Source organism: Lepidochelys kempii, chromosome 5 (genome assembly GCF_965140285.1).
Source record: "Lepidochelys kempii isolate rLepKem1 chromosome 5, rLepKem1.hap1, whole genome shotgun sequence".
NCBI classification, from domain to species: Eukaryota; Metazoa; Chordata; order Testudines; family Cheloniidae; genus Lepidochelys; species Lepidochelys kempii.
Window position 1 is genome coordinate 102426550 of NC_136384.1, and position 17970 is coordinate 102444519.

The 17970-nt window shown below is 42.3% G+C and overlaps 1 protein-coding gene across 3 annotated transcripts in view; it reads right to left on the reverse strand.

Annotated features, from left to right (window-relative positions):
* Nucleotides 1–17762, reverse strand: part of LOC140911696 (histone-arginine methyltransferase CARM1) — a 144966-nt gene extending 127204 nt beyond the window's left edge. Inside the window, exon 1 of one of the 3 annotated variants that reach the window (XM_073345237.2) lies at nucleotides 17315–17762. In XM_073345237.2, coding sequence (XP_073201338.2) covers nucleotides 17315–17624 — 310 coding nt within the window. In that variant the 5' untranslated portion in view covers nucleotides 17625–17762. The remainder of the gene's footprint in view (nucleotides 1–17314) is intronic. The other 2 variants (XM_073345238.2, XM_073345236.2) reach the window with 2 other exon arrangements.
* Nucleotides 17763–17970: the final 208 nt, after the last annotated feature.

The following is a 17970-nucleotide window of genomic DNA, read 5'->3' on the forward strand; positions in this document are numbered from 1 at the left end:
CTCTTATCCCATAACAACTTAATTTACGTAAGAGCCTTTCGTGAGGGACCTTGTCAAAGGCTTTCTGGAAATCTAAGTACGCTATGTCCACTGGATCCCCCTTGTCCATGTTTGTTGACTCCTTTAAAGAACTCTAATAGATTAGTAAGACATGATTTCCCTTTACAGAAACCATGTTAACTTGCGCAACAATTTTATGTTCTTCTATATGTCTGACAATTTTATTCTTTACTATTGTTTCAACTAATTTGCCCGGTATTGATATTAGACTTACCGGTCTGTAATTGCCAGGATCACCTCTAGAGCCCTTCTTAAATATTGGCGTTACATTAGCTATCTTCCAGTCATTGGGTACAGTAGCTGATGTAAAGGACAGGTTACAAACCATAGTTAATAGTTCCGCAATTTCACATTTGAGTTCTTTCAGATGGTATTCACTCAAGAGTTCTGGTCCCGGAGACTTGTTACTGTTAAGTTACACACACAGGGGATGCTGTTACTATGGTTTGCCCTACATACTTAAACTTCAGTCTGTAACCATGATGGATGTGAGCGGGTGTGGAGCATGGGGGAGGGGGAAAAGGCAGAGGAAATCACACACTCACAGTAAAGCACTGAGATAGTCTACTCTTCATCAGTTCCTCTTTACAGTAACTAAGGGTATGTCTACACTACCCGCCGGATCGGTGGGCAGCAATTGATCCAACGGGGATCAATTTGTCGCATCTAGTCTAGACATGATAAATCGACCCCCGAGCACTCTCCCGTCTACTCCTGTATTTCAGCTCCACGAGAGGTGCAGGCAGAGTTGACAGGGGAGCGGCAGCAGTCGACTCACCGCGGTGAAGACATCACGGTAAGTCAATCTAAGTAGGTCGACTTCAGCTACGTTATTCACGTAGCTGAAGTTGAGTAACTTAGATCGATCCCCCACTCCAGTGTAGACCCGGGCTAAGTATTATGCTACTCAGAAACCAAAGAGCTAGTGTCTATTCACAGGTATTTTATCAGCACTGATAAAGAAAAGCAGCAGCAAAGATACAAGCAAACCACTGAGAAAGTCACTGCAGAAACAAAGTCAACCAGTTTTGCTCTTCCATTTTAACTGTTCGAGTGTCTTGTTCATTCTGACAAATACAAATACTCAGTGCAAGACTACCATGCAGCACTGAAGATCAAATTGACCTCAAACTGCAGCTGACATTGGAACAGCACACAGCTGCTCAGAACTCCCAGGTACAAGAGGGTTAAACCCATTGCTCCACCCTTAGGAGGCTGCAGCTCATTGCCCCTCACCAGGTTCAGCCAACCCAGGTGGCCTGTTTTGTGGTAGAGGGTGGAGGAGAAAGGTGTGGTATGACTGTGGCCCAGGCGCTCTCTCCCCCTCCTTGGGGTGAAGGTATATAAACGGTGAACATTACTCTGTCATTCAGAACCTGTATTAAATGAGGAAACCAGGGCCTTTCTTCAGCAAAGTAACCCTATCCAGGAAAACACTTAAAGAAATGCTTAAAAAAATAAAGTGTGTGCTCTAGGTGCTTTCCTCAGTACGGGCCTAAATCTGAACACAGGAAATGAAACTAGCATTGACATCGACCCTTGACCAGTGAGATTGGTTTTTTTACCACTCAAAGAAATAATGCAGTCACTATATCCACTATGTTTGAAAGAAAGGAGAAAGAAGAATGCTCGCTGTTTCTGGATAACCATTAATTGATAGCCCCACAGCCTGGTGCATGTTCACTTTTCTTGTATGGCAATTCTATGGGGACTGCTGATTAGGGTGGAAAGCTAGAAATGTTTATAGTTAGCCTTTTGACTCTAAAGGCATTATAGGGGCACTAAGTTTTTCACAGCTCTATTCCCCATAATTGTGGATCATCACCAATATTGTCTTTATGGCTTTATCAATAAAGATTTAACTAGTTCTCACTTATTTCGCACTAAAACATTAAAAAGAGTTGTTTATCTGATTTAGAACTTTTCTTTTTGTAAATGGAAAAGCCAGACGATTTATATCAAGATGCATACCATTCCAGCATTTGTTACTCTTCTGGCTGTGTTGTTCTAGCAGGAAACAGTACAGACAACACAAGAAAAAGTTGAGTATCTATTGTGCACTCACAATCTAATCAAGGAGAACATGTGAGATTTACTACTCGAGTTGTGAGCTATATCTGGTGGTCCTGGCTACTTAGACCATGCTTGGTACAGTTATGTAAAGCACACCATCTAGAGCATCCCATTTTAACACTACTCTTTGTTGAACTTAAGAATGAATTAATGGTATTTACGTTACGGTTTTTCAAATTGAGAATATGATCACTTATGATTACATAAAGGTCACATATCATTAATACTGTGGTTACTATAAAAACAGATGTTATTCCAGATATGCTTCAAACCTATGCAGGTGACAACCAGAGCTTTATTCATGAAAAATAAAGGAAATACATTTTCAGAATTTAGTTATTGAAAAGTCTTGAGTTATGATCTGTTCTCATTAGGAGGCATGGGACTATGAAATGGAACAGCTACAGGAAAATCTCAAGATTCCTGTTTTTAATTGCATCACATTCAGCCGAACTAATGGTTGCTTCAAACAGACTAATCTGCTCTATTTCAAGAGCTGCCTGATGGAAAGGACCTGCAGTTTCCCCTTGAAAAAAGAAAAGAAAAAAAGTAATCCTCTAAAATAGGTGTGATAATTTAAACAACCTTTAAAATTATTTGTTTAATCCCTCCAAGAAATCCTCTATGCTTCAGTGACACTTCTGAAAGACATGGAAAAGAGCAATTATAAATCTCCATACATCCAGAGTACCAGGGAGGGCCTGAATTATACTCCCAAAGTACCATCTTTATGATTTTCTTAGTCTTCAGGAGCAACTATTTGTTCTCACTAAGAAAAAGGAGGATTTGCATGGCATAAAAAAATAGATAAGAAGCTACAACAGCTTTGCTGCTTAGAACTGTTTGCAACTACTGTACTTGGGCAGACCATTGTTGCTAATAAAGCCAATGCATGTGTATTTACAGCACTAGAACAGATGTATAACTACTTTTCAGTTCCTAATACAGATTTCCAAATTTGATAAATTGGTTCAGTTTAAAACTAAATTGTAAGTTTTATATGTTTTAAAACTTATCAGGAGATTAAACAATCTAAGTATCTACTTGGGGGAAGTAAAATAATACTGCCATTCATCAAAGCAAAAAGTATCTGATGTGAGGAAATGAATGGCCCAGGGGACTGGTAACAGAGTATGAACTGTGGCCCCTCAAGATTAACTGCTTGATCCAGCTCAGGTCAGTATTGCATGAAAGTCATTATGGATTAGTGTTTAGCAGCCTATGAGAAACGAGTTGGTTGTCTCAAACTAGTTTCAGATCTCAAAAAATTCACTACTGCAAATTACAGTAGTTAGCACTCTTGTGCCAAGGATTATAATGAGGGGTAGGAATCCTATATATTTTCCATGTTTCCGGCATATCACATACTTGTCATCTTTACTTAGTATTGCCAGTTGTACACCAGCTAAGGATCTGGTCTAAGATATGTTCTAACAACTGGGCCTATAATTTTGCCTGCTTGGGAACTAACTATAAAAAGTAAGTCAAGTTATTTTTAATCGTGAATGTTATTAAACAGGTACAAAAAAAAAACCCAGAGAAATTAAAATTAGTCCAAGTAAAAGGTCTAGCTGCTGTAGCTCCAGGACTGTGAGGTTGAATTTAATAAATAAAAAAATAATGGGAACAAAGTTACCTATGCCAAGTTTGTTACCTACGCAAGTGAGTTAAATTGGTTGAATGAAACAATGAGATGAACTATGCTGCCCGTTTTTCAACCCACTCCCCTTTGCAGGGGTTCTTCCAAGAAGACTTTAAAAAACTCTCATCTTATGTTCCTCGATCCCAAGACAGAAGGAACAGACCAGACTAAATGATTTTCTTTCCGAGAAGAAGAACACCAAGCCTTGCTCTTGTTTAAGAAACTTTGTTCTTCACCAGGCCATGAGTCCTGAAAGTCATCATATCATCATGATATCCTGTCCTCAGCCCATCAGTAAGGATACATAATTGTGGTATTTTCTGCCCAACCATTCTTCCTTCTATCCTCTCTTTCACTCTCTCTCAGCTTTTCACTGAATCCTAAAATTAACTGCACTGCATTTGTCAGCACAGTACGATGAGATGGGCCATCCAGCCCTGCTTTGTCTGAGAAGAAGGTGGCCAACCAAATAACATTTCTGACTGGAATGTGAGCCAGGGTCCAGAGCGACAGGTGTTGTGGCCAACATGCCAGACTAAAGCATCCATTCATGACTGACCAGTTTTCCAAGAACATGAACAAAAGCCTTATTTAAACCCCCTCTCCCAACCATCTTTTCTATCCCCTCTCTTCTTCACCTTGTGCCTGTCTGTTAAAAGCTGGAAAAGTAAATCTCTTTCACACATCATGAATTACTTTTACTCTAACTCTTTCCTTTTCATCAAGGAAAGGTTGTTAGTAAAATAAAAAACTAATATTTTGCCTCCAAAAGAAGAAAGACTTTAAATTGGTTGTAATTACATTCATTTTGTAATTACATTTTGTAATTTCATTTGAAATTACTCAATTTCAGTTTCAAAGTTTTGCTTGTTCTGCTTTCTTGTTCTTTTCTTGCATTTCCATCAATAACCTTCTAACTTTAGAATAAGTGCTTTTGGGTGTTTGCCAAAAAACTGAGTGAACCAGGGCCTCCAGAAAAAAAATTGTGACATTGAAAAAGTCATTGGACAGTGAAAAGATTTACAACACCTTTAACTCTTTTGGCTCTTGAAATCAATAAGACAGGTATCAACACTGGCTGAGGTGGAGAGAAACTTCTTTAAAGTCAATATAGCCTGTGAGATAGTACTGCCTCCCCACCCACACTTCCTCCACCTTTCCACCCTAGTTTATCTGGTTTATAGGTTTGGCGTTTCTCACAACCGGGAGCCGATCATGCACTATTGAAGTCAGTGTGAGTTTTACCATCTACTTTTGTGGGCAGAAGACCAAACCCCTGCAGATGAGTAGGATACCTTAAACAATTTATATCACCTTATTAAGAAAATAGATCAAAGCTGGATACTATTGCTCCAAAGATTCAGAAGTTGGAAACTTCAGTAGAGCAAAGGGAACACTTAAGACTGGGTGGCCAACCTGTGGCTCCAGAGCCACATGTGGCTCTTCAGAAGTTAATATGCGGCTCCTTGTATAGGCACCGACTCCAGAGCTGGAGTTACAGGTGCCAACTTTCCCTATGTGCCAGGGGGTGCTCACTGCTCAACCCCTGGCTCTGCCACAGGCCCTGCCCCCACTCAACCCCTTTTCGCTCCCTCCCCTGAGCCTGCCATGCCCTTGCTCCTCATCCTCCCCTCCCACCCCAGAGCCTCCTGCAGGCCACAAAACAGCTGATTGGGAGGTGCGAGGAGGGAAGAGATGGGGCTGCCGGTGGATGGGAGGCGCTGGGAGCCGGGGGGGAGGGGACTGATGGGGGGGGGGTGCTGACGTATTACTGGTTTCAGAGAAGCAGCCGTGTTAGTCTGTATTCACAAAAAGGAAAGGAGGACTTGTGGCACCTTAGAGACCAACAAATTTATTTGAGCATAAGCTTTCATGAGCTACAGCTCACTTCATCGAATGCATTCAGTGGACTGTATGAGTTTTTGCATGAAGTTGATAGATTTCCACTCCATACGGCTAAATTCAGCGCCTTGCATAATGACAGGTTTCAGAGTAGCAGCCATGTTAGTCTGAATGCATCTGATGAAGTGAGCTGTAGCTCACGAAAGCTTATGCTCAAATAAATGTGTTAGTCTCTAAGGTGCCACAAGTACTCCTTTTTCTTTTGACGTATTACTGTGGCTCTTTGGCAATGTACATTGGTAAATTCTGGCTCCTTCTCATGCTGACCACCCCGATTTAAGATATCAAATTATGCTGTATTTAAAAATGTTATTGAAAACATTAGTACCATGTTATGTACAATGTTATGTTGCTTCTGAGATTGAAAGCCCTGGAAAAAAGTCCAGTGTCTGCAGTCTATAACCAATAGGCTTTAAAAAAAAAAAGTACTAAAAATAATCTTTTTACTTCTATGCTCAAATTATTTGAAAAACTGTTGGATGAAAAATTTAATCCTGAGTTAGCCAAAGGACTTTTAATTTGTCTCTGTTCAAATTATTTTGAGAGAGATGGGTATGTAGTGTAGGGTTCTGGAGATGTCCCTGCTCATTATTTTCAATATTCTCAGAAGTTGCATTCTAAATAAAAATAATCAAAAGGGAAAAAAAGGCTTAATAATTTCCAAATTTAAGACCCAGTTCTGTAAGACTAAGGTTTCAGTTTTCAAGTGAAGAATTTGTAAAACCTGACTGCTCAACATGCAAGTTTTTTATGCAGCAAAACTTAGCACTAATCATGATACTTAGATATCTCTTTTTAGATATCTCCTTCTTTTTATGATGGAGTACAAATTTTTGTTCCCACAACTTACTTCTGAAATCTTAACTGTGGAACTAGCACTTGGAGGAAAGACTGTGGTTTTGGAAATCACTATAAATTCTTAACTTCCTGATTTCTGAATTGAAGCAAATCAACAGAGCATTAGACTTCAAACTATGTCTTTGATTGAAATATATTTGCTGTGGAATTTGTCCTATGTAATGTTTATGTGGAGCTGTGAATAAGTTTTTGATTGGCCTAATGCACTTCCCTTGGTGATTTCCTTTTTGGTTAATGTTCTATTGATTGTCTTGTAATTCAAGACCACTCTCAGATGCCCATACTTTTAAAAATAATAAAAAGCTAAAAAAATTAAAAAGTTAGCTTGTGTAAGTCAACTCACACTAACAACCAATAGAACAGAAATATATTTCAGTTATCCTCAAGTCTCCTCTCTTCAGTTTACCCAACTTTCTGTTTCTCCTCCCCCCAAAACTCAAAAAATATGCAAAGAACAAAATGCATACTAATTCTAGATGTGAATTTTGACTATCATGAGGCCACCAGTCTCTGAATTTGGACGTCTGTTTTGAGTAAAATAGGACAGTTTAAGTGCAACTACCGTTAGGGAGAAAAAAGAAAAGCAGCAGTGTTTAGTAGAGGAATTTTTTTTCTTACTGGTCGCAACAAACAAGCCTCGTCATCCAGTTCACTTTTGGCTCCTATACATTGTGCAGTGCAGGTCCTGTGAATAAAACTATTTCCACCATTAACCTATTTAGGCTACCATTCTTATGTGTATTTCAAATATAATTAAATATATTTGCTAGCCAGCACTTCTGCATTTTCCTATACATTCTATAAAGCCAGAAAATGTAATATGAGTTAAGTTACCCTAGTTCACAGCCTTTAACTTTTTGTTACAAAAACAGCCCTAAAATTGTAAGAATTTTATTTCCCATTGTGGTAACAAAAATCAAAATGAATTCATCTGGGGAACAGTCGATGTATCATTCACTTCCACTCATTCCCTCCACTTTGATACAGAAATAATGCAGCACCAGTTCTCTCACAAATCCTATTCAGAGCTGTTTTGTCATGAAGACGCTCGGGGCTCAATCCTACAAAGTGCACAACACACTCAACTCCATTAAAGTCAGTGGGAGTTGAAGGCACTCAACACTTCGCCAGAGTGCTCGGCATCTTGAAGTATGAACCCACCTATGAAGTGTGCAAGTTAATGTTAGTTGTATTTGTAAAAGATAAAAATGAAACATTTGTATAAGGCACAACAAAATCAGTAGGGAAGGAAAAGAAATTTAAATATCCAGCTTCTGAAATTTTACACTGTATTTTTGCAGTGTAAGCATTAAAGCTTATTTTAATTATTACAATGCAATCAGAGTGATTTTTAAAAAGTATAAAACCTTGATCTCATAAAAGTACTGGCTAGTGGTCTTTCATAGCAGTTAAGTATTGATTCTGCACACCTCCACAAAATAATAGGTTGTAGTAGTTGGATAAGAGAAGGATGCAAGATTTTAAATGAGTCAAATTTTGGAAGTACATGGCTGCATAGTCTTCACTTTGCTTTTTGAACTATGTAGTTTGCTTCTAAACCAAAACAATCATGTTCTCTTTCTTATTTTAAATAGCTTGACAACAATATTGTGACTCTATAAAAAAGCACTCTCTAGTCTCATTAAAAATTTGCTTTAGAATGTTCAAAACTTTACTGGCTTAAATTTAAGGTTGCTATTTCTTTGTATATCAAGGAGTGTTCCGAACAAGTCCTGAAGCATGGAAATAAACATTTAAGGGTGGGTAGAGAAATATTAAATGTTGCCAATTCTTGTGATTTTATCATAAATCTTGTGATTTTGGGGATATCTCCAGAGGCTGCAATCCAGAAATTGCATGAGAATCTCAGCTTTCATTTATTTAAAAACGTTTCTACCCCTCATGGTTATGGAAAAAAGCTGATCATGAAGTGAGTGAATCCTAAAGTCTCAGAAAACTGAAAGGGGAGGGGAATCCAACATTTATGATTAAAAAATAACTTCATGATTTTAAGTCACTCATGATTTTTGAGCACCTGAGGTAGGCACTACTAAAATATTCAAAATCACTCATATAGTTCATACATACGATTCCACTGTACTACTGTAAAATGTCAAATCACATATTCTAAAACACACTCTCTACTCTCAGCCTAAAACACCAGACACACATTGCCACCCAGCTACCCATCCTACATTACCATAAGGACTACAAACTCTGGCAAACTACCAACCACAACATACGGCCCACACGCAACCACACACCACCTGTAAGTTCAGTCTCCCATAATTAGCCAGAGACGACATCATCTTTATGTTCTTATGTGGCCCCATCATCATAATACCTAAGCACTTCACAAATATTCAAGAATTTATCTTGCTTGTTACTATCCATATAAAGACCAGAGATTTGAGCCTCCCCATCCACCTACCCCCTATGGTTTAAAGACTAAAATAGGTCAGATCTTATTTTCCATGTACATTTCAGAAGTAATACCTTTTCCCCACCCCACCATCCCAGCCATATGCAAAAAGTCAATCTGCTACATCCACTTTCCCTGTAACAGCTAGAAATCCCAATATTCACCCTTTGAATAAGAGTCATCAAGTCTGTCCCCTTCTGGACAGTCTACATGTTCACCTACATCCAATCCACTCTACAAATACAGGCCACATACCTGTTCATCACAGCAAGATAGCACATTATCTAATTACCACACTAGAGAGAAGAGAGTCAACGTGTTCACAGTATGTATTACATATTGATTCACCATTAGAACTAGCCAAAACTTGGGATTTCTGGTTCACAGGAAGTTTTGATATTTCAAAATTTTCCATGAACTGGAAATTCAGAAAACCTTTTGTTTCAGGAACACCAACACGTGGCATTTCTGAAAATAATTATGCTCCTTAGGAGCCTATCCCAGGACTTCCAGGCTCCCTGCTACAGATCTGGGAGCCAATCCCCAGGTTCCTGAAAGTTTTGGCATAGCGGGGCTGCCCTGCAGCCACAGACCCTGGAAGTCTGGGCTCCACAGCAGCCCTCCAGGCGATCTGGCAGGAAACCAGGCAAGTTTCCAAATGAAACCTCAGTCACTGGAAAATGCGTATTTTCCATTGCATGCATCCGATGAAGTGAGCTGTAGCTCATGAAAGCTTATGCTCAAATAAATGTCTTAGTCTCTAAGGTGCCACAAGTACTCCTTTTCTTTTTGCGTATACAGACTAACACGGCTGCTACTCTGAAACATGAAACTTTATGGGTTTGACACATCTGCCTTTTCTCTGATGAGCTCTATTCATGGTCAGCATACAACAATATGGTTAAGGTTATGTCTTTGCTCCCTAAACAGCATTAAGGATATGATGAAGCCATATGGACACAACTGGACTCCAAGTAACTGTATTTGCTACGTGCCCCCTCACCAGCCTCTCTCGCTCATATAATTTAGCTACTCTGTTAGATATTTGCTGCTTCTGCAATTGAAGATATGGAGGCCCAGTAGAGGGTTCCCAAAAGAATGCTACCCAATTCCTATATACTACAGTTAATAGAAGCATACCCGTGCTAGATGGATAGTGGACAGCCAAAGAAAGACAGAGTTACAGTTATTTTTGGAATAGGCGATGAAAATGTTTTACATGTACACTTACCCAAGAGTTTTAAGGACCAAGAAAGTATCTGAATTTTTCTACCTTCCCTTGTAAGTGAGCAGCTAAATAATTATACTTAATAGTATTGTTAATAAGAGTATTATAGAATCATAGAATATCAGGGTTGGAAGGGACCCCTGAAGGTCATCTAGTCCAACCCCCTGCTCGAAGCAGGACCAATTCCCAGTTAAATCATCCCAGCCAGGGCTTTGTCAAGCCTGACCTTAAAAACCTCTAAGGAAGGAGATTCTACCACCTCCCTAGGTAACGCATTCCAGTGTTTCACCACCCTCTTAGTGAAAAAGTTTTTCCTAATATCCAACCTAAACCTCCCCCACTGCAACTTGAGACCATTACTCCTCGTTCTGTCATCTGCTACCATTGAGAACAGTCTAGAGCCATCCTCTTTGGAACCCCCTTTCAGGTAGTTGAAAGCAGCTATCAAATCCCCCCTCATTCTTCTCTTCTGCAGGCTAAACAATCCCAGCTCCCTCAGCCTCTCCTCATAACTCATGTGTTCTAGACCCCTAATCATTTTTGTTGCCCTTCGCTGGACTCTCTCCAATTTATCCACATCCTTCTTGTAGTGTGGGGCCCAAAACTGGACACAGTACTCCAGATGAGGCCTCACCAATGTCGAATAGAGGGGAACGATCACGTCCCTCGATCTGCTCGCTATGCCCCTACTTATACATCCCAAAATGCCATTGGCCTTCTTGGCAACAAAGGGCACACTGCTGACTCATATCCAGCTTCTCGTCCACCGTCACCCCTAGGTCCTTTTCCACAGAACTGCTGCCTAGCCATTCGGTCCCTAGTCTGTAGCGGTGCATTGGATTCTTCTTCCATCCTAAGTGCAGGACCCTGCACTTATCCTTATTGAACCTCATCAGATTTCTTTTGGCCCAATCCTCCAATTTGTCTAGGTCCTTCTGTATCCTATCCCTCCCCTCCAGCGTATCTACCACTCCTCCCAGTTTAGTCTCATCCACAAATTTGCTGAGAGTGCAATCCACACCATCCTCCAGATCATTTATGAAGATATTGAACAAAACCGGCCCCAGGACCGACCCTTGGGGCACTCCACTTGTTACCGGCTGCCAACTAGACATGGAGCCATTGATCACTACCCGTTGAGCCCGACAATCTAGCCAGCTTTCTACCCACCTTATAGTGCATTCATCCAGCCCATACTGCCTTAACTTGCTGACAAGAATACTGTGGGAGACCGTGTCAAAAGCTTTGCTAAAGTCAAGAAACAATACATCCACTGCTTTCCCTTCATCCACAGAACCAGTAATCTCATCATAAAAGGCAATTAGATTAGTCAGGCATGACCTTCCCTTGGTGAATCCATGCTGGCTGTTCCTGATCACTTTCCTCTCATGCAAGTGCTTCAGGATTGATTCTTTGAGGACCTGCTCCATGATTTTTCCAGGGACTGAGGTGAGGCTGACTGGCCTGTAGTTCCCTGGATCCTCCTTCTTCCCTTTTTTAAAGATTGGCACTACATTAGCCTTTTTCCAGTCATCCGGGACTTCCCCCGTTCGCCACGAGTTTTCAAATTTAATGGCCAATGGCTCTGCAGTCACAGCCGCCAATTCCTTCAGCACTCTCGGATGCAACTCGTCCGGCCCCATGGACTTGTGCACGTCCAGCTTTTCTAAATAGTCCCTAACCACCTCTATCTCCACAGAGGGCTGGCCATCTCTTCCCCATTTTGTGATGCCCAGCGCAGCAGTCTGGGAGCTGACCTTGTTAATGAAAACAGAGGCAAAAAAAGCATTGAGTACATTAGCTTTTTCCACATCCTCTGTCACTAGGTTGCCTCCCTCATTCAGTAAGGGGCCCACACTTTCCTTGGCTTTCTTCTTGTTGCCAACATACCTGAAGAAACCTTTCTTGTTACTCTTGACATCTCTTGCTAGCTGCAGCTCCAGGTGCGATTTGGCCCTCCTGATATCATTCCTACATGCCCGAGCAATATTTTTATACTCTTCCCTGGTCATATGTCCAACCTTCCACTTCTTGTAAGCTTCTTTTTTATGTTTTTTTATGTTTTTTCTTGTTTATGTTTTTATGTAGCACTTATCAATAAATCTCAAAGCGCTTTCCAATGGAAGTAAGTATCACCACCATTTTACATATGGGGAAACCGAGGCATAGAGCAGGGAAGTGACTTACCCAACATCACCCAGAAGTTTATTGGCAGAGGTGGGAATAGAATCCCAGGTCTGCTCAATCCCAATGCAGTGCTCTATCCACTAGGCTAAACTGCCTCATTAAATGGTCAAGATTTTATTTTTTAACTCTAACATTCCTTGGTATACATATGTAGCAGAGGAACATTAATCAAGATTGAGGAACCAAGTTTTTTTTATTTTACTTCTCTGTTTACAAAAAACAAAAACAACAGCAAAAAAAAAAAAAAACTTACTAGGCCAATGTAGAGCTTAGGAGCTCCACAGTGTCTTCTCTCCCGCCCTTCCAAAATGCAATCTGGGCATGACTGCAAGTCCCTGTTGCCCCAAGCTCACACTGTCCAGCAAAGCTCATGAGTTCCACAGGATCTCTGGCTCCCTATGGCTTTCATTTTCTGGCTTTAGAGCTCTGCCAAATACCTGTGTTTATGGCTCCCCTGCTTTAGCTCCTACATTGCATATGGCAACGTATCTTCAGCATTTCCATGACCTCTCCGCTTCTCCTGCACAGACTTTATAAAGCATCTGTTGGGCCACGCAGACTTCACATTGGTATACAGTATATGCTTTAATTAATGCTTCAAGGTCAATATTGATAAATAATTTCCAACATTTAAATTCAATTACCCTGTGCTTTACATGTTAGTGGTATGTGACTATGTGTAAAGATTTAAGATTTGCAATCAAGCTGTTTTTAGCCAGAGGGACGACCTCCTCCCCAAAAGTGGACTCAGAATAAAATGTCAAATTTTTAATCATTCATAACTTAACAATGGTAGGACTAATAGACTTCCAAGGTTCTGAACAAATGGTCTAGTAATCACAAAATTACTTTCCCTGTGCAATGTTAGAAGTCAACAACTTTGTACCTGTGGTACAATGGAACTTTCTATAGGAAATGTAAAGCTCATCTGTGCAGGAGACGGTGCTTCCTCAGGGGCTGGCCCCAGACTGTGGAATGAACTCCCACAAGAACTAAGGACCATCACAAACCTCACACCCTTCCACACCAAGTGTGGGGTACATGTCTTCAGTGTTGCCTTCTCAAGCATAAACATATAGTAACGTGTGTGTGTGTGTGTATTATAAAAAAATTCCAAAACACTCCACTGTGCACCCACTCCTCCACTGAGGGAAAGGATCAGAGAACAAACACATGACAGAAGTTGTCATGATGCTTAATGCACTACTGGAAAGCGTTCGGATAAGATGGTGAGCATGGTATAAGAACCCATACAGAATTGAATAAATGGACATGATGACAGGGCTTATGTTGGAAATCAGGGCTCCATTATAACTACTGATCTGCTGCTACAGAGTGCCTCCATATTGACAGTCATTTTTAATCATCTGTAGCTCAAAGAAGGGTAACCAATTTTCCTTCACACTTTGAAGAAAAAAAATAGTGTGCCATTCTGCAATGAAGCCATTGCTACAAATAAAGCCTACAATTAATAGACAAACCACGCAAGTCTGCAAAGACCAGAACGGAACCTTGGTTCGTAAGCACCAGAAAAAACAGTCTGCTACTCCTTAAGCTAAGAGAAAGCCTTTTACCTTGGTTACGTAGAGGAGGAACCTTAATATTTGCTCTAAGCTGCAACCATCCACCAGAGGGCAAAGTACTCATACACAATAATCATTACAACAAATATTAATAAGTTTGCTGAATTACAACTTTTCCCCTAAACATAGCCTTTGCACAATTTTGGAAGAAAATTTAGTCACACAGAAAGTTTGAAGGGTTAGAAGTCATTTTTGAGCTACAGAAACACTAAGAAACATGTCAAGATTTCAAGTCGGCATAATTTCTTTTAAAATAACTTATATCTTAAAGAGAAGGCACATCATGACCAATTTTATTCAGCCTTCACAGAAAAGTCCTCCTTATCTTTTAAAGTAAATGTGACAACTTTCAGCCCAAATCAATTCTAACAGCCAAAGTCACAGGGGGCTAAAATAAGGCATATAAGAGAAGAGTTTACAATCTGAATCTCTCTCATAATATAGTAACTGCTCAAGCAGCAAATGATAAAACTGCCATATGGCTCTAAAAAGAATCTCACCTCACACCTGGTCTGACAGTGCTTAGGGTGCTGTGTGAATGTGCAAGAGGTGAGGACAGGCAGATGTGGAAGCATGCTGCCCCCTAAAGAGCTACAGTTCTGGATGTATTCCCCTCTTTTGCCAAAGATGGTACTGCCCCCAATGCTAGTCAGTGTCCAAAAGCCATAATTGAGCCCTTAATAAACTGGAGCCTGATCCTGTATTCACATGAGTAGTCCTCACCGAAGTCAAATACTTGCATGATTAAGGAACTGCCTTTGGTGAGTAAAGGCTGGCTGGGAGAATCAGGCCTCAATTCTGTGAATTGGTTCAGCAGCAGAGAAACCAAAGCAGTATAAAAGGGTTTGGGATTTGTTATGGACTTCAAAGATTGTTTTTATCAAATCTAGGTTTTTAAACAAAGTCTTCATTGTATTTTTCAAGTTTTCTGTTGGGTCACGTGATCCTTTTCCAATTCAAAAATCTATTAACTTTAAATGCTGGTAGAAAAATAAAATCCAGTATATTTAATGGATGATGATTGTCAGTGCTCATAAAAGTCAAGCATATCTGTAATTCAGCATAAAATGAACATAACCAGTCAGACAGGTGATATCCAATCTTCCAAACAATGGACCTCTAAGTCCCAGCCCATACCATCTTACTATCCTTACCCATGATCAGTTTTGGAGAGAGAGAGAGAGAAAGAGAGAGAGAGACTGACAAATGCTATATTATCTGATTGTTTAGTAACATGGACAAGTATCTGCTAACAATTAGGATGAGATCAGACTGATTTACACTATTGACCCAAACAGGATTTTAATTCGCTGCACCACCTAGTCTCAAGATCCCTTTCAGCACTTTTTGGGCCCAGTCTTCCAAAGTGCCAAGGGAAGTCACAATGGGAGTTAAGGGTACTCAACACATTGCAGAATAGTCTCAGGGTTCATTTGTTTTGCTAACTGGCAGCACTCATATTTTCCTTTTGTAGCCATTACACTTTCAAAGTATTTTTTTACTGTGCTCTCCGTAGCCCCAGCTCCCTTCCCCCAATTTTTTTTCTTATTGAAAGCTTAATGTACTAGCAAATAAGTGTATAAAATACGCCACGCATTGGACAAAGTGACTGAAGTTCTTTTTACATTTTGACAGCGCGTGTGCACACGTGCACTCTTTACCTGTGCTTTGTGTGCTTGCCCCTTTTGAATCCTAAAATAGCATGACACATTTGCAGACAACAATAAGAAGTGATTGGAGGGCTGAACCTTGCCATTCACAGTGTCTGGAAAAGGGGAAGTATTTTCTTGGATTTTATTTATGAGACTAATTGAACACCACAGCTAACAGTGGTTGGACATGGCTTTGATACATAGTCTGGTTGTAATGCTGCAAGGCAAACACGGGAAACCAGTGTGTGAGAAGTTTTACGCGTTAACATAAACACAGAGTCAAATTAATGCATCTAGGAAATGGTTTGCCCCCATGCCCCCTCAATTTCATTGCTTTTACTCTCCTGTCTAGGGAGGAATCAAGAGCTTCTCTTTCAAGGATATTAAACAAAGGCCTCTTCTATCTATGTCTGGTTAACATTGAAATCCCATAGCACACACTTAAAATAAAAAATAAAAATAAAACAGTAGGGGGAACAGCCCTGACATTCTGGCCAATACTTTTCCTCCATAAAATTAGTTGATATCAAAAGGTCCTGTGTGCTACTCACAAGCACATAATGGCAGCTGTGTTTTCACTAAAGTCACAGTAAGAACCTGTATCTAATCCATTATTTCATAGGACATTGTGAAATACCATTTACTCCACTATTACCAGCAGGGTTTGGTGCTGTACAAACAAATGGAGACACACCACCTGCCCTGCTGCAGCGTGTCTATCTAAACATTGCTACTGCGCTCATCACCACGGTATTGTTATTTATTACTTGTACTGCAGGAGCAACGAGGGACCCCCAACGATAGGAGGTACACAGAGTAAAGGAACAGCCCTGCCGGAAAAGCTGACAAAACACAGTGTCTTCACCAGCTGCTCAGCCAGGGGTTCTGGAACTGGGGGGTCGGGACCCCTCATGGGGTCACAAGGTTATTATATGGGGGGGTTGCAAGCTGTCAGCCTCCATCCCAAACCCTGCTTTGCCTCCCCCATTTATAATGGCGTTAAATATATTTAAGTGTTTTTAATTTAGGGGGGGGGTTGCACTCAGAGGCTTGCTGTGTGAAACGGGTCACCAGTACAGAAGTTTGAGAACCACTGCGCTAAGCCACCTTCCCCTCCATTCGGTCCCTGCTAGACAGCACCCGAAGCCGAGAATGCTGCAGGGAGTCACCGACTCAAGAAGGGGCTCAGGGCACTGCGGACAAAGCAACTACTGACTACGCAGGAAGAAACTTCTGTCCTGCAGCTGAACATGAAAATCAGGTGGCCACAGTCACTCCCCCGCCCCCGCCCCCTCCTGCTCCAGTACATCGGTTCTCGGCCTCGGCGCGAGTCTAGACCTAGACACACACACACACACACACACACTCTCTCTCTGCAACAAGTTGTGCTGCCAGGCGGGGAGGGATTCCCACGTTCAGAGCAGCCGCCGCGCCAACGACGCCGGGCTGCGCTGAGTGGCCCCGTCCGCGCACACGCCCCCCAGGGGAGCCTTCCTCAGTCCGGTCCCTCATGCACAGCAAGCCCGGCCTCTGGAGGGGCGAGCCCCGGGGCAAGTGGGACCCTGCTCGCCGGCGGGAAAGGACGGAAAACAGCTTTCGACAGCAAGCCGGGCGCCCCCCATGCGCTGCCCTGTCAGGAGCAGCCCCCCCGACAGCCAGCCCCCCCCACCCACGCAGCCTCACAACCGCGCGTGCTCAATACTTCACCGTCTGTCACAGTCACGTCTGCATCCTCCTCGCCCGGCTGCACCGCCAGCTGGAGCGCGCCCTGGTTGGGGCTGGCAAGCTGCAGCCCCCCCCGCAGCTGCTCCTCGCTCACCAGCAGCAGCCTCACGCTGTACTGCAGGGGCTGGGGCTGCTGAGGGGCGGCCATGATCCCTGCCGCCGCCCAGCAGCGGAGCTCAGGCGGCTGCGGCTCTTCCTGCCGCTTCCCCGGCCCAGCGCAGCGCAGCGCGCAGGGGAGCCGAGGGAAAGGGAGAGGCGGCGGGCAGGTTTCACTGATAAACGAGTCCCACATCTGAGACACCTCCCGGCTCTTTCTGGCATTGGCAACGCAGCATTCTCCCCTCCCTCTACAAAGCCGGCTCCGCCACTAGCCGTTCCCCCGCCGCTTGGGGTGAGCCGCGTTCGGCCACATCTCGGCGCCTGCAGCGAAACAGTGACATCTCCCGGCCAGCGGCGTGGCTACACCCGCGGACTGGGGGGCGCTCCGCGCAGCCCTGCAAAATGCCTGGCTCACGTGAGCAGCCTGCGAGGCCTGGCTCAATGCACCCCCCCCGCCCCCCACGTTTAAACCCCCTTCTCGCCCTCTATAGGGCCCTCGCTCCGACTGCAGCAGTTTGCCCAGAAGCTGAGCCAGGGGA